General features: G+C 40.5%; 1 protein-coding gene across 1 annotated transcript in view; it reads right to left on the bottom strand.

Annotated features, from left to right (window-relative positions):
- BICC1 (BicC family RNA binding protein 1) overlaps window positions 1-25150 on the bottom strand; it is a 108796-nt gene that overhangs the window by 48587 nt on the left and 35059 nt on the right. The window contains exons 2-3 of the mRNA XM_083502421.1: window positions 22372-22418; window positions 13937-14006 (exon numbers count right to left, since the gene is read on the bottom strand). Coding sequence (XP_083358547.1) covers window positions 13937-14006; window positions 22372-22418 — 117 coding nt within the window. The remainder of the gene's footprint in view (window positions 1-13936; window positions 14007-22371; window positions 22419-25150) is intronic.

The following is a 25150-nucleotide window of genomic DNA, read 5'->3' as shown; positions in this document are numbered from 1 at the left end:
AGTCCAGAACGATTTAGGAGTTTTTAAAAATAAGTTATCAAGAAGCTTATATTAAAAATCTCATTCCCAAGTATGTTTTAAAAGGTTTCTATAAGTTCACACCTTATAATAAATTTGTGGGTTGTTTTAGTTGCTTTCTATTCAAAGGAAAGTCATTTTTTTTAAAAAACGCAGTTGGTAGTTAGCAAATGCAACTGGCATTTCCTTAAGGTAAATTGTTCCAGTAACATTATGAAATATGTTACACAAACATACACACGAAGAAGGAGCATGTTATTTCTGCCTACCCCTACATGGTATGGTTGTAGGGTTTCATTAATTAAAATAGGCAGCCATTCCTTACCTCCTAGGACATGCACATTCTCTAATATCTATAGTAGGCCCATAAGCACATACTACTCCAAATGGTCTTTAGTCTAATAGGTGGAGCTGGAGGCCAGCTCCTTATACACCCCCAGAAGACAGTTTATTATGCATCAACAGAATAATCTCAGTTCTGAGAAAGCGGAAGAATTCCTCGAAACCAAAGCAGTTTGTTGTATCAAAAGCAAAGAGCGGAGAAGTGGTCAAAATGGTCCTCCCTTTTGTCTACTTGCAAGGAAATAAGCAACGGGAGTGCAACTGTGCACTACACTACCAAGTCAGATAACTAAAGAAGGTCCAGCAAATGAAGACTCAGAGGTGCAGCAAAGATCTCGTATCTGAGTGCCTACTATATGCACTTTCTGGAAACAAGACATTTTTGTTCCAATAGAGGTTTTCCCAGCAGGATAGAAGAGTCTTTACCATTTTGTATGTTTTCAGTTATGTTTTAAATGCATTTGCAGTTTTTGTGGTTTTAACTGTTTTTAATTATCCACAATGTAAGGTAAAAGTAAAGGGACCCCTGACCATTAGGTCCAGTCGTGGCTGACTCTGGGGTTGCAGTGCTCATCTCTCGCTTTACTGGCTAAGGGAGTCAGCGTACAGCTTCCAGGTCATGTGGCCAGCATGACTAAGCCGCTTCTGGCGAATCAGAGCAGTGCACGGAAACGCCATTTACCCTCCCGCCAGAGCAGTACCTATTTATCTACTTGCACTTTGAAGTGCTTTCGAACTGCTAGGTTGGCAGGAGCAGGGACTGGACAATGGGAGCTCACCCCATCGCTGGGATTCGAACCGCCAACCTTCTGATCGGCAAGTCCTAGGCTCTGTGGTTTAACCCACAGCGCCACCCGCTTCCCATCCTCAGTGTACATTGCCTTGAAATGGTTGTTTAGAAGGCAATTAATAAATCAATAATAATAATATGATGCTATTATAGGCTGGTCAAATCAGGGTGATGCAGCTGGAGGGTTTGTCAAGGACCCAGGGGAGGCCTCTAGTGGATGTGGAGGTCTCTGCTAGAATTGGGGTGGCCTGACAGTGAAGATCTTGGGGAGGGGCTGTTCCTTCAATAGGCCAACAGACCAAATCAGATGGTGGGGGAGACACAGCCTAGTTCTCACAGTTCAAGGCTCAACCTTTCCACTCTCAACCTCCACTCCCCTCTCTCTGCCTCCATGCCAAACATCAGCTTTCAGATCAACTTGACTCCTCGTCACCCGGGCTGGATTTAGGTTTGATGAGGCCCTAAGCTACTGAAGGTAATGGGGCCCTTTATATGTTCAGCTGTCCTTTGTCAACAATAAATTGTCGTTTTTTTGTGTTGAATAAATGCTATATGGTAATTTATGGACCTAATAGGTATCTAAAGCCATTTGCACATAACAAAATACTTTGGAAATGTACACCAAGTTTCTTTTTTTCCTTTAAATTTTTTGGGGCCCCGCAAGACAGTGGGGCCCTAAGTGATAGCTTGTTTAGCTTATACATAAATCCGGCACTGCTCCTTTCAAATGTATGCAGATACAAGGTTTACTGAATTACAGCACTCAGTACCATTATCCTAAGTGGACAAATCCTGCTGTTTTCTATAAATAGTCAATATCCAGTTATCCAATATGCATGGCTTTTATAGTTCTATCATCTGACATCCACACAAAGAGCTTCATTCCTAACAGTCTCTCACCTGCTCAATAAATAAAAGGCTTAAGTATTTGGAAGAGGACCAACATAGAGCCTGGCAATGATATCAAATCATGTACCACAATCAAGAAGAGTGACACCAGCAGAAGTAGCATAGAAGAGGCATCTGAAATATGAAATGCAATACTGCTCAGCATTCAGTGCCATTTTTCATGTGCATGGAACGGTTAAAATCTCTTGCTTTATGGGGAGAAACATATGGAAACTATTAGCCTCAGTTATGTGGTCCCAAGTGAAGCAGAGCTCAGTGATACTCTTTAGAGCCTATGAGCATGCCAAACGTTAATTTTTCTTATCAACTGCTAAGAAGCCATGCAACCATTTATACAATGTGTTGTAGAACTCACCATGCATGCAGAGAGCTCTGCATTTAGGGGAGGCTGGGCAAGGCAAAGGAAGACACTGTCTAGATCAAACTACACATAGCATACAGTCATGCTTATTTTTTTAATTCCACATGCAATGGAAAGGTCTAATTGTTGTCAGAATCACAGTATTCAAGGACTGTAGGTTTATTCCTTCTGTCCCCAGCTATGAGCTCCCTCAATTGTGCCCCTTCTCCCGCCCACTATGACTATGAGGCTTGAGGGGAAAAACTTTCCTTTGTTTTAACCCAGCCTCATAGATGTATTAAGCGGGGATTTCAGGGAGATGCAACTGGGGGTCAACAACAGATCACTCTCCCACAAAGTCTGTAATTTAAGGTTGCGGGTGGGATATGGCTGCATGCTACACATTAAGCACAGTGTGTGGTTTGAAAATATCAGAGGGATACAACCTCCATTATCACCTGATAGCTGACACATGTGGATTAGTGATAAGTCATAAAGACTCTCTGCTGCAAAAAATAATTTTTGTGCATTGGCTAAATAAGGGATGGTTGGGAGAAAGGATGGTCTTGCCGTGGGTTTTTAAAAGAATAAATAAATACAAGAGTAAGGATTTAATGCAAAAGCAAGTATCCAAGCTATAGCTACCTCTATAGAAGGCCTATATTACTGTTCATACCTATTTTATTCTGTAGTGATCACTGCCCTGGAATGCTAAGGGATGAAGGGCAGACTGTAAACACAAACAAATAAATAATCATATCTCATTTTCTCTTAAGGTATGTTTTCTGAAGGACACATAAATCCTTTTTGGACCAGCATTTAGGCACAAGGGTAAGTTAATGCATGTAAATAAAAGCTGCTTTCTTTTTTTATGTAAAAATTGTCATAAGTTTTTTTTTTTTTAATGTTCCCATACTGAACTGTAGCATGTTCCACGTTTCTGTGGTCATGGCTTGTACCCTTATGGTTGCACGTACAGTATATCAGCCCTCCATGCTGCTTATTGATATGGTCAATCATCTGAATTATTTCATTTATTAGGGGAGAGAAACTGCTAAACTGGAAGATAGGATAAAATACAAAAATAGCCAGAAAACAAGAAACCTCTAAGAATATGATGGGGAGGAAGCTTCGAAGTCAGTGCTGGGAATGAATACTGGAAAAGATTGCGTACCGTTTCACAGCATGACACATTTGAGACTTTTTGCAGTAGCATTACAGTAACTGAAAATGCACCTCTTCCACAAAATTAATGATATGCACTCCTAGATCTACAGCCTGCGTTATTACCAACAATTTCCTCCCATCACCCCTGAACTTGGAAGTGCATGCTTGCTGCTTTTGACTTAATACAACCTCTGCTCTCCCAGCTACATGGGCAACTTAGGCATGAGTGGTGCAGATTCCATTTTGCTGCCAATCCGCACTAGCCGAGCTAGCACTATGATATAAGGAGCAACTTCTATATATGACCCTACCCAACCACATGTCCTTTTTTCAGGTGCTATCTGTATTGAAAAAAGAGAATGCTAAAATAAGCTTTTCTGGTGGCAGAAACCATATTCATGGTGTTTCTTCCCAAGGAATCCAACAGATCCGCTCCACTCACTCAACTGAAATAGCTTTAAACACTTTTTTATTATTCCAGGGTTTTGTCTTCAAGGCTACTAGAACCTTTCCATTCTGGCTTTTTCTCTCTCCTGTTTTTTATTTTATTTTAACATGCTTCGTGACTTAAAATATGTTTGTTGATTTCCATGTTTTCTTACATTGTAACCTACCTCAGACACATGGGTTACAACTCTATGAAAATGAGAAAGTCATTGAAATACCTGGACCAACCATTTGCTGAGAAGTGAACTTTCAAATGGTTTAGTTCAACTCCTATGGGTTGTTTATTACCTTTGACTATTTCAGTTGTAGCATTAGTTGGAAAACTGCATGACAAAGGTCAGAGAAATAAAATGTCTGGACAGATTTGTTTGCTTGTTTAGTATACTCTCATTCACCCGTAGCTCTCGGGGTGGTTCACAACATATGGGCTTGAGAAATATGATTAGTTCAGGTCAGCTAAATATTATTATAATTAAACAATTTATAACCTAACGTCAAAATATTTCAGAGTGGCATGCACAATCATTAAAAACCACAGTTCCAATTATACTACTTTTAAAACACGTGATGGTGATTATGAAGTCAACCTGTGAGACTGACAGTTCATTATGCCATTCACAATGTGTACTTGCCATAGCAAACATCTACCATTGTAGCAGCCTTAGAGACACTGATCCTGCAATCCTATGCACATGTTTATGTAAACAAGCCCTGCTGAATTCAGGTGGCTCACTTCCATGCCTAGGATAATACTGTCAACTTCTCAATCATGAAATGTAATACAGCCTGAAGGGTATAGCGATTATTATTTAATTAAGATAAATTTAGTAGTCCCTTGCTGCACAAAAATGTATCCAAGCAACTTACAATTTTAAAAAACATAAAACATAAATAAGAGCGTACATAATACAAATTAAATCCAGACGACCCCCAATCAAACAACATCAACAAATTACAGGGATGTGTTCCTTTCCTGCTCCACTGCGAGAGACACAATGAATAATTGTCACAGCCTGTAATAGTCTTGAGACTGCAGCATTCTTATGAAGAATGTAACTGTTTGGAGCAATAGAGCACTGAAACAAGGATACCTTTAAAGAGGATTCCTGATTCTGCCAAAGGAGTGGGGTTAATAGGCCATAAAGTCGCTCCCATTTCTATTTCAAAGGCATTGTCTGCTTTTCATTATATTTTCAAAAGAAACCATTCCCACCCCGTGTCCATTCTCTCCTTGCTTGCCTTTTTTTTTGTATCTTGCTTGCCCTACCAATCCTATTTTCCCTTCCGGCATAAGTGCAGCTCCACAGGGGCCAGGCCTTCCTTTCACTCCCACTGCTTGAGCTTGGGTACAGACTGTAATGCTCCAAGCTCCTTTACTGGCCAAACCACACTTCTCCAGCCAACATGCAGACACACAAAAATGCAGGTTATATCAGATCTAGCAAAGCCCATTTATAGAAAAAAGATATATGAGTCATTCCCTTACAAAGAAACATCTGCTTGCGATCATCCTGCTTGGGACTATGGATTTAGTTCCACTTTTTGGCTGACTTTACCAGAGTAGCTCATCCTATGGCTAGTCTTAGGCAAACAGTGAGCGAAAAGGTGTTTGAAAAACAAGTTTGCATTGCTTAAAACAAGATTCTGGAGGTTTGAAAACTCTCATAATTAAAGCACTGGGGTGCTATTCCTTTTTGCTGATGTTAAAAGGCTGTTAAAACCCAAAGTTAAGAGGCAGTTTGGGAAGCAAGAAGTGCTAAGAAGTGGAGCATGGCAGCCTTGAGGCTGAGGCAGTCCCACTTTGGGTGCTTAGGATTAATGCTATCTCAGTTAGAAAGGTTATATTCCTGTATGATGAGGTGTGTCACATACCCTGTACAATTGATGCTACGCTTCTGACTGACAGACATGTACACAGTGTAAAGCCTGAGGAAGAACAAGCCCAACAAAAAATACTTGGGCAGGACAGTTTTGTTTGTTTGTTTATAAATTTCATGCTGCTTAATACAATGAAAATTTAAGCAAAAATACAACACTCCCTAAAAATGAAATAAAAACAGAATGAAGGGATGCATCACAAATACAACTTACTTGGTCTTTAAAGGTAAAGGGACTCCTGGCCGTTAGGGTCCAGTCATGGACAACTCTGGGGTTGCGGCACTCATCTCGCTTTACTGCCTGCATTTTGATGTTCTTTCGAACTGCTAGGTTGGCAGGAGCAGGGACCGAGCAATGGGAGCTCACCCCATCACGGCGATTCGAACCACCAACCTTCTGATCGGCAAGCCCTAGGCTCTGTGGTTTAGACCACAGCGCCACTTAGTCTTTACCTAGGGGTTAATATTAATCTGTATTTTAAGCACCTTTATTGGGCAGCTTTTCAATAGCAGCCTGGCTAGTAATAAATAAACCTCTTAGAGGGTCTGATATTGACAACATGATATTTAAAAAAACTCTGGCAATTAGTACTGATTGAAAAATTAACCACTAACTTATAGTAACCACTAAACTAAAAATAGCAAAGGGAATTCCATTTTCAGTGGAATGATATACATTTGTTATGCACAGTGCAAAAGTGCATGTGGTAGTGGGAAATGACACACAAGTGAAAGAACGGTCATAAACTCCATTGTAGTCCAACCCCTCATCTTCAGAAAGGCAGGGGCTTTGTTCTACAACTGTTTCTTGTTGTTGTTTTTTTAAAATCTGAGTGTAGAAAATTAGAAAGAACAAGCAAAAACAGTATCCTGGAGCGTGTGGACTCCCAAGCCAAGCCATGGTTTGTCTTTCCACGATGCTGGAACCTGGCCAATGAAAATTTTAAAAAGAAGGAAACAAAAGCATCATGTCTCCCCCTTGTGGCCATCCAAGAGGAGAAGCAGGGAGTGCTGGAGCCCAAGGTTGGCCATGGCTTATTCCTGCCGTAACAAACCATATGCTAAACTGTATGTTAAAGCATGGAAACCAAGTTGACACCAAATAAGCAGATTCCAGCCCTTAATGTCTTTAAAACAACTTTACAATGCCAAACACTATGCTGCTCTTTTAAACATCTGCATACATCATGACTTTAGAGGCCCCTCCCAGCCAACAAGGAATGCACACAATGGAACCGCATAACCTTTTCATTGATTCCCCACCCCCTCCTTTGGGCGAGTGGAGGTCCAAACAAGAGCCATGATGGAATGCTGCTTGATACATAATCCTGAAGCAAAGCTGACGGAATAGCTATGAGTAGTTCAGTCGCCATGGGGACCAGTGAGGAAACAACATCTAAATGCCAAGATTCACACATACACACACGCCTTGGTGAACGGCTATTAAAAAAATAATAAAAATCGGACCTATACTTTATATCTTGGGAACGGAAAACTTAAGAAAACTCTTTAAATAAAGCTCTTGCTGACAAAAGCACACAGGCCTCAACAAAGCAACTCATCTCAAATTCTCCTTCCATCAGAGGGTTCTGCCTGACACCAGGGCATACCAAGCAAGAGGACCGAGCTGCTTAGCAAGTAGCTATGGAAACTAAGAGACACATGGTAAGCATGCAGTAAAAGCACGGGAGATAAGACTACAGACGCGCAGTTTAGACTGTTTTCACAGCTGCCGTTGCCTTGTTATATTTCATTTCTGGTCAAAGTAATAAGCAATGCCCTTCCTTTTTAAGGGGCTTGGAAAATATACAGCCTAAACACAAAGGAGGATAAACATTCATAAACACAAAATAATGAGATCATCTCGGATGTAGGGAAACTCAAAACCTGCTTGTTGAGCTCATGTGATATTATCTCACTATAAGCGTTAGTTCCCATTTAATGTGGAGAGCAGAAAAACTAACTCCTTGGAAGGTTACCCTTCCACAATCTCTACACTACCACACACACACTACCACACACCACATCACATGTTTAGTCTACTAATCTTGAAGGCATTTTTTAAAGAATTGCCTAGGGATCTGGGTACATGAAGATCTGCCCTCTGCCACACGAAGTTGCCCAAACTCTACATTTTTCAATAGAGACCTCTTGAGTTCCTTAGTCATCTGAAGCAAGCCAGGCAATAACTGGGCAGAGACACCCATATCTGGAACACCCTCACAAGAAAAGCTCACTTGGCACCAAGGTGAAATCTACACACATATAAAAAATGTTCTGAAAATGCTTTTTTAAAAGTGTTTTTTAAAATGCAATTAATTTTCTATAAGGCTCACCATCGCCATTTAGTGTCACATTGTATATTGTACTTAAAACACACTTAAAACATTTTATTTCCAGTTGTATAACTGAGTCCCTAATTTGATTGCCTCCCCACCCCCTTTAGTCATCAAATACTTTTTCATGGGTCTGGCTGGTTTTTCCTTCATGTTTCCTAGCTTATTTAAGTTGCTGCTTTACTGCTCTGCTCAACTATACAGAATTGTCATGTCCTGCTGCTTCTGCAATTTATTGCATTTGTTGGATTTCCTTTTTTTCTGTTTTAACATTATAAGCCACCCTGGGTACACCCCCACCCCGAAATGACAGTATAGGAATATTTGAACTAATAAACTAAATACACCAGCTCATTCTTCAGACAATCTCCATATTAGACAATGGGGACCAGTTTCCTGCCACGATTAGACCCAAAATTATCAGACCACCGCCTGAAATCTAAGAGTATTCCAGAATTCTTTCATTATCTGGAAGTCACTCTGAGGGTGGCTGCTATGAGTGGTAACAATTGTGGCATTTTATTTTTATCTGACTCCCACCCCACCCCATGCAAATATGCTATTCTGGAGGACAGATAAAATCCCATAAATCTGCAGCACAGGTGCAAAAAGAATGCTGTCATTTGCAACAGAAATAGTACAGAGTTAAGGATACAAGCAATTAACCTAATGCCTATGATCTTGTAAGTTCAAATGCCCAACAGGCAATGACTTGAATATTACACTAACCACTCAGTTCCCCACTGCCAATGTCCAAGCTGATCTTCGTATGTACGGTTGACATCTCCTTTATCTTGCTAAGCATTATTGCAGGACAGGAGAAAACCAAACACAGTATTTGTAAAGGTAAAGTATTTACAAGCATGTATTTTTAAAGTAGGGCATTTTATTAGGAGTGGGTTTTGTTGTTTTCCAAGCTTATCAACAAGGCACTAAAGGTAAAGGGACCCGTGACCATTAGGTCCAGTCGCAGACGACTCTGGGGTTGCGGCACTCATCTTGCTTTAGTGGCCGAGGGAGCCGGTGTACAGCTTCCGAGCCATGTGGCCAGCATGACAAGCCACTTCTGGCGAACCAGAGTAGCGCACGGAAACGCCATTTACCTTCCCGCCAGAGCGGTACCTATTTATCTACTTGCACTTTGAGCTGCTAGGTTGGCAGGAGCAGGGACCAAGCAACGGGAGCTCACCCGGTTGCGGGGATTCAAACCGCCGACCTTCTGATCGGCAAGCCTAAGCTCTGTGGTTTAACCCACAACACCATCCACGTCCCTAACAAGGCACTAGGGAGGCTTAAAAAGCAGCCTGATGGCAAGTTGATCTAGTGATGAAAAGCAGCCACAACTGCCTCTAGCAGTCAACCTCACCAACAGTGAAAAAAAGGAAACTAATTGTTTAGTAGAAGTGTTATACTTTACTATGCACTTAGTACGATACAGGAAACAATAGAGGAAATTCAAGCCAAAATAAATGAAATGTACAAATTCAAACTCATATTTCAGAGTCTTAAGCAACAGCCTTTAGCTACAGCTAATTATTATTTCTATTTCTATTTGCCATAAAGAGCAAAACCCTTTAAATCATTTCCCCATTGACATGTTTAATGTTCAGACTTCACTTATGCAACCCATCTTCTCACCATTCCTTAAACTGTGTAGACAACTTTGTTAAGAATTACAGATGAGATAAGTATCACTGGAATATTTTCATTGTGGTTGTATTTAGAAGGGATGGGGTGGAAAGGGAGAAACTGCTAAGTAACATGCCCCTCTAGGGACAGCAAACTTCTGCCTTCTCTAACACACAGCCATGAAATGGATTTTTAAAGTGTTGAGAGTTGGCCAAGAGAGGATAAGAAAGTCAATGTGAGGATGTGCATCGGGGAAGAGTTTTCTGTTCTGAAGCAAGTTAGGCTGTTAGGGAAATAGTAATCTGACTGGATCTAAGAATGAAAACTGGATTTGAGGCAAGTATGGTTCACAATCATCCCTCCTCTGGTCCATCCAGCTTTGACCATCACAGACCCCGATTTCTATCCAAGGCTGGTGGCACAAACGTTTTCAAATGCAAAGTGGTTTTCATAACACGACGCAACCTGTGTGTTCTGTTCACACACACATATATATTTCCAAACACTACATTATGCTGTGAAGACCATGTTGCAGCATCACCATACTTTCACGTATTTACAGTGTGAGTTCAGTGCCATGAACCATACTGAAAGCAAATTCACTGGTTAAGCCCATCAAGCTATTTCCTTACAAAGAAAAAAAAGAAAAGAAAAAAAACCCTTCACTTAACTGTGCTCAAGCTGCCAAATTCTTTGGAAAGAATCATTTTACAGAACTGGATTCTGTATATGTTAGTCCCCTAGGGTAGACGAAGTCTTTTCACATTTAGAAATAAAGAATGATCCAACAGAAAGGCTCATGTTAAAAAACACACCTAGAGATAAATAGCATACAACTCTTTAAAATAGATGACTGATTGCAAAAACAACTAAAATTGCTTGTTTCAGAGATTCTCACCCAACTGTCTAACCTTAAGAAAAAGGTATTTGCTACAAGAAGACACTACAAAAAAGACACAAAACAATAAATTGGCTTTAAACTTATGGGTTCTCTCTTAACAGGTGGGGAGGTCTTTATGCAGACATTAACTGTTAAGACGCTTTATAGACTAGCTGATGAACATTACAGGCCTAAAATATCCCCAGCCTGAATTTCAACGACTTAGTCAACATGCAAGCCCAGCACTAGCTGCCCTGTATGTAAAATTCCAAACTATATAATTCCCACAGATGTCACCACTATTCACTTATGCATCTTATATGTGAGTGTCCTTAAACTGACCCCAGTACAGGACACTCTTCTGTGACACATGCACATCTGGTTGTTATAAAAGAGAAGCGCTGCAATAATTTATTAATGCAGTTACCAACTAATCTTTCACTTTCTCATCAAACTGGATGACAATAACTACTTCCCACCAAATGGACATGGAATACAAGAGGCTTCATACAGAAGAATAACAGTAGAAGACCTAACTCATGTGCTCCTTGAAGTCCCTTTTTATAACAATCTTCCAAACAATTACATCCATCCATGGTTAAGATCGCAGAAGGGAAGGTCGTCTCTTGCAAAGACCTGTTTTTTGTTGTCTGATGTGGAGAGGTACGTATCTTTTAGAACATCCCAATTTCTTGCCAAGGCTTTACAGATTTACATAATAAAAGTTAAAGGGGGAATGGAAAATGATTTATCCACTAAAGTCGGGGAGCAGAAATGTAAACCATTATTATTAGTATTGTTGTTGTTGTTGTTGTTGTTGTTGTTGTTGTTGTTGTGTGTGTAATGGCTGTTCACTAAACACAATAAACCAAAAAGACTGACAGAAGAACAACAACAGGATGGCCAATTCATACTTCAGTAACCTCCAACTGGACTACTGCAACACTCTCTGGGTGGGGATAATCTTGAAAAAGAGCCCAGTACTGTCAATTGGTCCAAAACGGTGAATCCAAATAGAGTGCATCACTCCCATTGTCTATAACCTCCATTGGTTTCCTGTTCATTTCCAGATTCAATCAAGGTGCTGGTCACCTTTAAGCCCAAAATGGACCTTCTACCATAATGTGCTCTCTCATAATGTGCTTTCAACAACTGTTCTAATTGTCCCCAGCTTCTTAGGTTTCACAGGAGGACATGAGGAACAGAGTGTTATCGACTGTAGCAGTGATGTTCAGTGGCAGAGCTTTGCATGCGAAAGATCTAAAGTTTAATCCTTGAGTGCTTTCAGGCAGGGCTGGGAACAACTGCCAGAAATGCTGCAAAGCCACTGCCAGTTAGTGCAGCCAATACTAAACTGGATAGACCAGTGGTCTAAGGCAGATCCCTATATTCCAAATGCTTTCCCTAGGGATGCCCACATGGCCCCATCACCACCAGCTTTCAACCCCAAGTGAAGATTCTGATTCCTTTAAAGAAGGGTTTCCCAAACTTGATTCTCCAACTGCATTTGGACTATAGTTCCCACCATCCCTGACCACTGTTCCTGCTAGCCAGGGATGATGAGAGTTGTAGTCCAACAACAACTGGAGACCCAAGTTTGAGAAACCCTGCTTTAAAGAGATGCCTTGCAGAAGCTGGACAGAAATTTTGCTTTTTGTTTCTGTTTTACTGCTGATTAACTGAATTTTCTGGCATGATCTGCTGTGACAGCTGATTTTGTTATAGCATTTTATATTGCCATTCTGGTGCTGCTCCAACTGTTTCTATACTGTTAGCTGCTCTGTTATTTGCTAGTGATGAAATGCTGGACATAAGTTTTCAAAATAAAAAAGTCAAAATATGAATGTTGTCTGTGATTTCCCGGATGCTACTGAAAGATCAGATTGAGCCATTTCGTTTTCAACCTAACACACCTTTTCTATGTATAAAGCAAATAAGCAGCTTGCACATAGGCAATGTTATAGTTTACTCAAATTTGATTTAAAATAAAATAAATAATAATAGTAATAATACTTTGTTCTTGCCCAGTTTCCCCAAAAACATACTGGTTAATTTACAGCACATGGAGACATGGAACTACACTGATTTCAAACATGGCATTGATTTAAGTACTTTTTTTGCAAATAAAATAAAATAAAATGGGGTAGAGTAACCATTTTTATTCAAGTCTGAACAGCAAAAGATGTTATTTTCTTAGAATGGCCCATCACTGCATCTTCATTCTCTCTCTACAAAAACTCATGTGAATACATCTTTACAGGAAAATATATGGGCTGTATTTCTGCACAACAGAACATTCTCTCCTCCTCCTGCTCACATGCCCCTAAATATACCCTCAGGGACCCCCCAATCCTGCAGAGTAGTTTGTGGAGCCAGGGGCGGGAATACCACTGCATTCATGCTAATCCCTGCACTAATGCAACTATTTAGTTGAATACTGCCCCTTACGTCCTGTCAGTGCAGTGTAATCCCCGAGGTTACTGAAAAGGTTGGTGTGCACATCTGTCTGCATTCAACTATAAAAACACGTCTGCAAGCTTGCAGCTGAAAAGACACTACCACTCAGGCCACAGAATAATAGCTGGATTTAAAAATCTGATTCCTGTTCTTGGAAAGTACTGTCTGATCAGGACCAAAAGCTTGCTCATAATGTGGTATTTAATCATGAAGCACTGGCAGGAGCCAGCTATGGCACAATCTTGTGCTTCACTCACCCACACACCCTACTTTCTAGCATTAAGAGGTTTGGCGTCTTAGATCACTAGAACACAGTAGACAATTCTAATGTTTGATATTATTATGAAAGTTTCAACATCTCAGTAGTCGCTATAGCATGTTAACAACCTTGAGGTACTACTAAAAAGGTTCAGCTTTTCTGTGTATTCAGCTCTCAGGTATTCAACACCTTTGTCAATAGCATCACTAGGTGGAGAAGTTAGCAACCAGTTTTTACAAACTGATGCTTATAAGTACTAAAATGCCTTGGAGAATTAGGCCATACACATGAAGCTGAATTTGCAGCATTTACAGGCTCTAGAATAGGTGCTGGCAAATCTGGAAATGCAACCAAACAGGTAACAGGCAGAGTATACTTTTTAGATACAAGAAATTCAGCACACATTTACATACTTATGTAGATTGGTTTTGTTGTGACTCATAGAATGTGCATCCAAATTACAATAATCTTACAAAATATTTTACCTTTCTTTGATTTTGCACCAATCTTCAGCTTGGATGGCCAAGCAATCTGAGTGTTTGTTTCTTCCATAATCTGTTAAAAGGACAACAAAAAATTCAGTTTAAAATACGTTACCTTTTGTACTTTACTGCTGACGGGAGCAATATCTGGTAGTTTTGAACTGCTAACATGTTACCAAGGAATACCAAGATAATCAGATGCTTGAAGATTAACCAAATGTAGCTTCAATGGAAATTATGACAAACCAATTCCAGTTGCCCCCCCCCATCCCCATTACAATATTTGTTTTCTGTATTTGCAGAGACCCAATCCTCCTACTTTTAAAAAAACAGCAGGGAAGACTCAAACTTGCAGGCTCCTTTACAATACTAAAGAGCTTTGTTTACTTTAAATATTTCTAGTTCTCATAGTGGGGAAAACACTGTTGCATTCGGGTCTAGTTTACAGATGCCCTTCCATAGGCATCTGGTTGAATACTGTGAGAGCAGGATTAAGTCCTTTGGCCTGATCCAACAGGACTCTTCTTACATTCTTATGTGTGCCTCAGCTGTTTGAATTTGGGAATGCTGACCTAAAAAAAAAAATCTAGTAACTGTAGTTACAATTAAAGAAATTTCAGGTGCATCCTTTGCTGGCCCATTAGAGCAAAAGCTTTTAAACACATACTCCTAAAAATCCCGTAGTCCGTGTTTATTTCTACTGCCTATATCAATAGAATTCTTTAAAGCCACTATTTCCAGAGCAGGGTGCCATGTGGAAAAAAGGAGAAATGTCAGCCAAGGCTTAGTACACTTTGCTTTGTATGGATTTCAGCTGCCATGGGATAATAAATTGCAGATGGAAGACCATTTCCAAACGAGTGAAATTCTACCATGACACGCTTCCTATTCCTGAGAATTCCCAAACCCAGATGTGAAATAAGAAATCCAGTGGAATTAAGTTAGAATGCTAAGTCCTTCAGGTCTCTGTGGGATTTCAGCTGACAGACAAGAGATGGAAGCATGCACAGGTCCTGACTTCCAAAATTTTAAACTGTTTGAAATAAATAGGCTGGCAGAGCAATACTTCCTATCTGCCCAACTGGCATAAATGCGACCTTCTCAGTGGTTACTTCCCTGCCAGCTGGGTCCACACAAAGGTTTTCTAGCAGCATGTTTAGTATATCACATTTGACAACCCCCAAGAAGTTGGGCACCATTTTACGGCGTGCTAAAATATGCTGTCGGAGAGGATCTATGTGAGCAGAAACCTTTTACATCAGCAGGCTGGCTAGCCTAAGGCCCTTCACATGGACTCCAGCCACATCAGTTCTAAGTCAACACGGCCAATGGTCAGGGATGAAAGCAATTGAAATCGGTGTTAGAAATTAGCTAGGTACTTTTTGCTACTGGCACAGATCCAGGTGCAGCCACAATGGGAGATTCTCCAGATGCCAGGTTGACGACTGACATCTCCATCTGGCTGGCCCCTCCAGCTTTCTTAAGCAGGCAAGCAGAAGAGTTTATTCACTGCATTTATATCCCAGTTTCTTCTCCAATGAGTAGATGGTTCACCCCCTTCTCAGGTTAATCCCTACAATAACCCTGTGAGGTAGGTTAAGAGGCTGTGACTGCCCCAAAGTCACCCACCCAGTGAGCTTCACGACTGATCTCCCAGGTCCTAGTCTGACATCTAACCACTACACCACACCGGCTACCTAGAGTACTTCTGCTATGGTACTTCTATAAACTAGGTAGGAAAATAAATATGGGGAAAGCAAAATGTCACCTGGAGAAAGATCTGAAATATTTTCCTTGGTGCTTGAATTTGCTTTATTCTAGATTGTTTTATTTGATGTTTTAATGTGTTGTAAACCGCTCTGAGATTTTTTTCTTTAAAATATAAGGCAGTATACTAATGAAATGAAAAGAAATAACAATAATAAAAACTCCATGGAGGAAAAAATGGCACCTAGATATTCCTTTGTGGCAGCATTCCTTTGTTCCTGAGCTTAAGAGTACATGAGGGAATTACATGGGTAATTTTCAGTGGCTATGAACAAGTTTAAACTTTGAACAAACGTGCATGTTATAAAGTCATTTTTAAATACACATCTTCATGGATGCAAGTGCAATATCACCACATGCTCTAAAACTGTCTTCACGTTAGTCAGTGGTTGCGTAAGCATGGAACAGCTACTACACTGCCAACGTGTTTGTCTACCATTCCCAAACATGTTGAAGACGACAGTTAGCTGCAAACGAGAGCGATGCACTTGGAGAAATGAAATCAGAGTCGAGATTTTAAAAGTTTAAACGGGTATCTTGAAAGGTTTTTAACAAAGAGCCAATGCTAACACAGGCACATTTCCAATGCACAGATGGGAGTGGATCACACTTACTTTGAATCAAGGAACAACAAATCAGTGTTGTACAGAAAGTGGGTTAAACTAGATTACTTCATTATTTTTCATCACGTAAAACCTTTGGGTGTACTTAAATTGGCCAAGATACTCTGTGTTTGACCTTTACAGGATGCAACCTTTTTTTTTTTAAACTGGAAGAGTCTGAGGGGAAGTTTAACTCACATTTACGCTCTTGCTTGCAAGTAAGTTGGGAACCTGATCTTGGCTAGCAGGCCTGGAAGTGGTGAGATTTAGAGGTGGTGCAGTGGTTAACAGTGTTGGATTGGACCTGGGAGACCAGTTGCAATGAGCATTTGCACATGAGGATGACAGGTGGAAACATGCAATCCTCCGGACTCGCTGCCAAATCCTATTCCAGGTAATGCTACACAACACCTCTGCAGCGAACTGTTTTGGAAGCCAGGGCAGAGCACATTCCATATAGAAGACTATTTAAGGCAACTACATAAACAGGGTTTAAGCCGGTTGGGTAAGTTACAGAGTTCTCATATCCAAGAGAGCTCCTAATTCATAGTTTTAGTAGCCTGGGTTTGGCACAGTATATTATGAACCAGATTAGCATTTAATTTAGCTCTGAAAGGAGTCATTAGCGGCTCTTGTGAAGCAGCATGCCTGCTCAGCATTCAGCCAGTCAGATTTCCATCCACTACAATCATTTCAACACATTATTTTAAGCAGCTTAAGCTTTATAAACTTAAACAAAACCAAATGATTGCTACTAAACAAAGTGATTCAGACGTCTGGCTTAATCTACATCCCTACATATAAAATCCACTAGAATATCTAGGCAAGTTAGATACAAAGGAGCTTTGCACATTAAAATGATTCCCGAATATCTACTAAAAATGCTGTATATTGTTACGCAGGCCGCAGAAATGAATACACTGAATGATCAGGCTCATGAAAATCCTTGTCAGCCACTACATTGGGGTGTGTGTGTGTGTGTGTGTGTGTGTGAGAGAGAGAGAGAGAGAGAGAGAGAGAGAGAGAGAACTATTCCTGCTCACTCAATTCATCCTCATTTTTATTGCAGACAGATTGCTTGGGCAGACACAGGGCAACATTCAGACATGGGGAATATTGCATTAGCATTCCTGATGAAGCTAGTGCTTCTGTCCCATTTCCTAATGTTCCTTTCACACTGAAGTGCCTGGTGTGTTATGGAACTTTGGCTTTTTGAGCGATATACCAGCATGTCACACTAAATTTCATTCACACCAGTGGGTGAGTTATGACACAACAACTGCCACTGTACAATGTCGCTACTCCCACACCCTTTACGCACATGCATGTTTCTGTTCCATCATGAAAACTGCATGAAAGAACTGGTATGGCACCCAAATTTCATTACTTTGCTCCAATAGTTTTTTGGGTTAAGGGGACAGCAAATGGTCCCCCCCTTTTTTTCCTGGGAACAAGTAACATGGAAATGAGCACTGAACACGCACTATATTCTGTTCATTTTCCTGAAGTGGCCCTTACGTCATGTGAAAGTTCAACTCATGTAGAAATTAACAGTTATAGAAGCATCAGAGAAATGTTGGGGAAAACCTGCTGTCTGAATGAAACCACACATAAACACATTTCTTTCTTCATGTGTGTGCATATGTGCCAATTCATGCAACACATTTTCCATGCAACTGTGAGACTCACTCTGATGGAGTTTTGTTGTGAAGTGGCTCTAGATGGTGCAACGTGCCCAACCTAATTCACTCAATTTCTAATCAGGAAAGCTGACCACTGACCACCAATAGCATAAAAAAGTTAGAGGAAGCTGATAGGTCAGGTCTGAGAATAAGTAACATTATTGAACTAGATTTATATACCATTTTAGCATCAAACCCCCTAAGCGGTTTACATAAACACTAAAAGTATCAATAAATTAGATGTTAGAAACAAGTTGGCCTTAAATAAAATATCAAAGTAAATGCAGCCTAATTATCGTTCCTCCCTCCATGAAGGCTGTTTTCCTTGCTCTTGTGGTGTGCTTGAGACATCTGATGCTCTCTGTTGTTGCCTGGGAAACTGGACCCTATTCACCCCTATGCTGTGTGAGTGTGCAACTTCTGTTTCAGTGTATCTGAAGAAGTGTGCATGCACACGAAAGCTCATACCAAGAACTAACTTAGTTGGTCTTTAAGGTGCTACTGGAAGGAATTTTTTATTTTGACTATGGCAGACCAACACGGCTACCTATCTGTAACTGTGTTACACACTGTGTTAGAAACTCAGATATATAAGCTAGGTATCAAATGGCTTCTTAAACCAGAGTTACAGTCGCCAAAACGGAATGCCTAGTTGCCATTTTTAGGCTAGACGGCTTGATAATTGCATTTTTCAATATGACTTTTTGGTTCCTGAAATTCATTCTGCTTGTGTAGATAAAATATAGCAGGTAGAATTCTACAGGATGTGTTGCTAGTGTGTGAAAGCAGTCAAGATCCAAGGACCCCCAGACATTCACCTCCAGATGGCAGTGGTGTCAGGCACTATCCAGGCGCCCGGGCACTTGGTCACAAGTGGCTGGTAACCAGGTGCAAAACATACCTGGTGCCTGGCAAATTTTGAACACTGGTCACATGATTATCCCCAAAGGTGCGGGTTTATCTGGAAGCATCCAAACTTGGAATCAGGGGCTTGCTGAAAACCTTTCCATGCCACCAAGATTATACCAGAAATTAAGTAGACAATCTTTCTATAGTAGCTGATGGTCTCCTATATTATTATTATTTACATTATTTTATTGCATATAGTTGTTGCAAACTGCCTTCATTTTTTAATTATATAGCAGTAAAAAATTTTTATATATAAATAAACTGAAAATGACTCATTGCTTGCATTAAAGCCAGAAACATTAATGCAATAAGAAAGTTTTTCTTCACACAGCACGTAGCTAAACTGTGGAATTCACTTCCCTGGGAGGCAGTGATGGCCACCAAAACACGCAGCATGACACTTACAGAAGTGCCTTGGTATAAAGCAGGGCCTGTGAATACTCATGAAACAAAGCCACAAAATTAGTCAAGACATGGAAGCACTCTAGCATGAAGGTGGCATAGATCAAGATGACTCATCTTCCTGAACGTACCAGTTGAATTCATGTTATTCCAAGGGCTGTTTCCACACATGCCACAGCAACAAACCTGGGATGCCCCCCCCCAAGTGTTCTATGTGGTCAGCCACTCAAAGCTCTTGTGCATGTACTTGTATGATACACATCTGAAACATCTGGTTATCATATTCTCATTGTGTTTTTTAGAGCTTTATCCCAACACCAGAAATGATGAGAAAATAATGCAGTTATCTGTGAGCATCCATTATTTTTGGCTTCTTGTTATGCTGCCTCCATTCCTCTAGATTCTGAAGTGTCTTTCTCAGACTTACGGGAAACCAAACTGAACAACCACCATCCTCATGAGAAATAAACAAAACTGAGTATGATGCCTCCACTTCTTTCTTCATTGCACAACAACCAAAGACTCCCCTCCCTATTTCACAAGTCATCTCCAAGCAAGTGCCCCTTGTGAAAGAGTTTCCAGTTTGGGAAACAACAACTGGGCATTGTTGCCTGAAGCCACTGTATCATATTTCTTCCTACTTACTACTTTTCCATTCTGTGCAACTTCTCTCCCCACAAAATTGACTATTTCACATGAGAAGTTAAACAGATTGAAGGAAACTCTGCAAACAAGACAGCAAGAATGCCACAAGCAACTACCCAAAGAACTGTTCTAAAATTCTTGATGTTCATACCCGAGTGCTCCCTTCAAAAACTTTGCCATTTCATAATCTTCAAAATGCAAGCTTCTTGAACAAATTTGTATTTTCCTGTAACCCACAGATGAACAACAAACATTTTTGCCTAGCAATGTCAGCTAACCACAAGCAATGGATCTCTAAAATCTGTTTGAATGTATTATGTAATATGAGTAGCTTTAAAAACCAACATCCATAAACAGAGGCTGACAAGAGTGGATAGAGAGGTTTGTAGCTGGGAGCATGGAAGAGATGGGTTCAGGACTGAACACTATCAAACTCCCAGGGTGGTCCCAAGGTAATTTTTAGCTCAACCATCACCACCTACCTCAATGAGCAAAATAACATAGAAGAAACAGCTGTAAAAAATGCTATCTCCTACATCTCTCCTTGCTAACCTACAACATTAACCACGTGTCTTCACACTATCATTATGTTTATCATAAAAAAGGAAAAGGGCTCCTGACAGTTACACCCAGTCGCAAATGACTCTGGGGTTTACTGGCCGAGGGAGCCGATGTTTGTCCGCAGGCAGTTTTTCCAGGTGATGTGGCCAGCATGACTAAGCCGCTTCTGGCAAAACCAGAGCAGTGCATGGAAACGCCGTTTACATTCCCGCCAGAGCGGTACCTATTTATCTACTTGCACTTTGACATGCTTTCAAACTGCTAGGTTGGCAGGAGCAGGGACCGAGCAACAGGAGCTCACCCTGTCGTGGGGATTCGAACCGTGACCTTCCGAGCGGCAAGCCCAAGGCTCAGTGGTTTACACCACAGCGTCACCTGCAATCCCTATGTTTATCATGGTGATACCCAATAATGAAAAGAAGGGAAGAAGAAAGTGGATCCTGAGTCTCCTGCCTAAAAGTATACCTGCTGCACAGCACTGACTGTCCCTGATGTTGGAGACAATGGAATGGATTCAGAGTGTGTTATATTGGGGGTTTGGCTGATTTCAATGGAAACTTCAATGGAAGTTTCACTCATGACCTGCTTGTCTGCAATTGACTTCAATGGAACCAAAGTTCAGCTAGTTCACTCTGGATTCAGCCCAATGTATCTCAGCTGAACAGAATGGTTCAACTAATGCTCTAGGGTATTTAAGGTTGACCTCAAGTGCATCTGTAACGTATGAAAATCCTGAAGTTTTATTGGGCTTCCCAAATGTGATCACTGATGCATCACAAAATTGTTGCATATCATTAGTCCAGCCCTATGCAATGTCATGAAAGAAGAACAGGGTTCCAAACTTAGTGAAGTGTTAAGGCTGTCTCTGCACTGTATTAGGAAAAGTATGTGTTGAATAACTGAGAAGTGAGTAAACAAACAGCCACAATACAGCCACAGTTTAATATTGCCATTTCTGTTTTTAACTGTAGATGAATGTTACATACTGAAATAAAAGGTGTAAACTCTGAAAATCTTTTTTTGTAAGCGTGTTTGGAACATACTATCAGGTGGAGAGAGGCATTCTCACGAACAATACTCTGCAATATAAGACCAACCCCTTTTCATATGAATGGATTGAGGGGGTGGGGCTGTTCTCATGTTAAGCTTTTTGAGAGATCCCCTTTGGGAGAGGGGAAAGGGTGAGTGGAAACCACAAATCATGGCTGACTTGTAAGTCAAGCCAGAGTTTGCGAGCCCCAGTACAAATGTTCTTAAACCTACCTACTGCAGAACTGCAAAGCTGTGCTTTAAAATTAACCCTCAGAATTCCCTTGCCTGTGTGTTAAAGAATGCCTTTCAAATACTTCAGAAAACCATACAAGTATAAAAAGATGTAAACCCACTTCCCTTAAATGCAGAAATTACCCCTCCCTGACAATTCATATCAGAGGCCAATTCTAACGTTTAAATACTAGCTTTTAACAGCATCACATTTTGGAAGCAACTGAAAGGGCTGACTAATCCTAATCCAGATCTGAAACACGTATTCTCCAACCCAAGATTTATTGGGTTGAGCTGTGGCCGCCACAGTGAAGGCTTCAGCTAGAAATGACTTCTGTTCTCCAAGCAAGGGCAGAAAGGCCAGACTCAGTGTATTTATACTAGGCTTGGTTAATCCAGTTCCGAATTCCTATTCCTCACTACACCTGAAAATTGCACTGGAGACTAAATGCACAGACATACACATACAATAGGTCATAACCAAGTCACATGTCATATGGTCCATGCTCCAGAGATAATTTACCTAAAATATCAATCACCATGCCTTCAATTATAGTGATAAATGTAATATTGTTAGACAGAGATGACTAAGTGCAGTTTTGCTTACCTTCTGAAAAAAGTCTTCTCCACTTTTGCCTTTTCCTTCAGCAGCAGCTGAAAATAAAATGACACACCATTAAACATATGCAACACCTGTCATGCCATGTAGCATTTTCCTACATGCATGAATTTTATCTCAGCTTAAGGCAATTCTGGTTATGTCTCTCCTTGGGTGCTTTCACAAAGATACTTAAAGCACTGTTGACCCCAGTTTAACTAGGGTGGCAACCCATCCATCACGAGAATTTCCTTGAAAAAGCTACTATGGCAGTGCTGCTAAAAATGGGAACCACTGCTGTCTGGAAGCAGAAGAGGTTTTGCACAGCAATTAATCCTGCACATATGCTAGCAACCTCCTTTATGCAAAATATGGTTGGGGAGAAAAGGAGAATGTACCACAGGATGCTTTGTGGTTAACAAAAACTTTGACTTCTGCCATATTCCCTTGTACTTAACGTGGAGGAAATGCCTTTCCAAAGAACTGATGCACTGTCAATGGGGAAAGATTATTGAAATGGGTGTCGTGGTGGGAGAGATCAAGATCCAAAATGCAACTGGATAGTCTCATTTCATAAAGCCAATGGCATAGATACCCCTGTGTACAGCTAGTTCAGCTCATTTTCAACATTTTCGGATATGGTCATTTAAATTTGAGAAACATGCTTGGTTTCTCTATTCCACTAAAACTGGTGCTCTCTAACAGACTCACGAGCCTATAGAGATCTGGGCAGGTAGCCTGCATCTCTTCAAGCCCAGGGTGGGAATCCCTAAAGTTACTTAGTATTTGCTCAGGGTATTTTCCCACTTTTTTTGAACAGCATACTCCAATGACTGCAGTGTCACAGAAGCTGCCTTTCAGCTATGGTCCACTCAGTTTCAACTATGGTTTTCTATACAGAGGGCTTTAATTTAATGAACTGAAGCCTAAAACTGTCTAGGGTGCACAAAAATTATAGTATGGTTCTTTGGATCTTAGCCTAGGGCTAGATGTAATCTAATGTTTTACTTTGGCTTTTGCATCTAAAATATGCCAGTCTTTGAACTTCCTTCAATGAGCAAACCAAGTGTGTCTGTACATTTGAAAGTATTCTGTTACACATCACTCACACAGCTTAGCCCCTTTATTTAACCACAAAGATACATTTTCTGAGATGCTCCTTTTGATCATCTTGTTTTGAAAATGAAATTTACCAAACAATTCCAATATGCTTTATAAAACAGTTGCGGTTACTGACCATTGGTGATTATTTTAATGACAAACTAGGACTAACTAGTTGTTCTTCAGAGTGGGAAAACCAGTTTTTCTAGCAAATGCTATGATAACATTGAAACCCATGGTACATATGCTAAAAAGACAAAGCAGGAAAAGTTCATGATCTCAGGTACCAGTGCCAACTTCAACTTAAAACTTGCTAGGGGATGGAGGAGGCAGGCTAGCATAGCGCTGGACTGAAAATATTTGCGTTTTCTAGACATGAGTTTAGACACTGGAATACCCAGGAACCTCTCAAAGCTTATTGTTGTTCTTCAAAATATACTACCGTGCCACACATAACAACAAAGACTAGCAAGATATAATGAATTTTGGCAAGACTTTATCCATGCAGAGGAACATTAACAGTGTTCAGTAGCTACTGAACTGAAGTTTCAGATCCACTGTTGCAGATAGCCATTTAAGAGAGGAAAGTTACCATCCTAATCGCAAAAAGAGATTGGAATTCGGAAGAAAGCAGCTCTTTGCTATTGTACCAAGTTGAGCATGCAGGGGCAACTGAAAACAGGCAAGTATTTATTAGCGCTGCAATACGTACGGATTTCCCCGGACATTATTGGGATTTCAAAGGTGGATGTGGCGTCTAGGGAGGGTGGGAATTTCCAGAAGGTGGCAGTTTGTTCTGGATCTTTGGCAAGTAAACCCAAAACAACTTTCAGGGTGTCCTGGTTTTTACTTTTTGAAATATGGCAACCCTATAATAATTAATAGAGCCCACCAGTTTCTCTCATACACTGGCTCAGTATAGCTTTGAGCTATCTTCCTTTCATTTTATGCACATTTCCAATTTAATTAGAATAAATTTCTGCTGCCTTTAGTCAGAAACACATTGCAACATCCACTTACATGTGATTATAGCTAAAGATTATAGACATTCCCAACAGAACAATACGCAGGGACTGCCACTCGCAACTATCTTCTAATCCCTTTGATGCACATTCATGTATCTCTTCATCTATCAAGCACTTATGCCCTTTTATATTAAAGTTAAACAAATTCCTGGCCTAGCCTAAGCCAACAGTGATCAACTGGCAGTCCTTGGGATAAATATTGCCCTCCAAACGTGAGGATATGGTCTTCCAGGCCCGTTTTATGTCTGGTCCCTACCAAATATGCCAAACTTTACTGTGGCAAATTGAATTTGTTTTCAAAAGAACTAAGGGATTCATGGTATTAATGGGACCTTAGAGCTGGAAGGGATCCTGATGGTCATCTCGTCCAAACCCCTGCAATGCAGGAATCTCAACACAATGTACCCCATCCAATTTGAAACCATAACAGACCCTGCTTAGCTTTGCAAATGTCCTAGCAGTTTTACTGCTGCACCATGGAGCTAGGTTAGAGCAGTATTCCATGTTACATCTCTCTGGGTTTTATATGAGATGGATATGCACCCCATAATATAAAGAAACTCTACTTTGTTCTGCTCATGGCTATGAAGCCTGCACACTCCTAAGGGGTTTGTTTGTGTAAGAAAATATACTTCTGGACCGTTGTCTGGTGAATAGGCTAA

Source organism: Podarcis liolepis (genome assembly GCF_965112155.1).
Source record: "Podarcis liolepis genome assembly, chromosome: 5".
NCBI lineage: Eukaryota > Metazoa > Chordata > Lepidosauria > Squamata > Lacertidae > Podarcis > Podarcis liolepis.
Note: the sequence above shows the minus strand (reverse complement) of the source record. Positions and strands in the feature narration are given on the sequence as shown.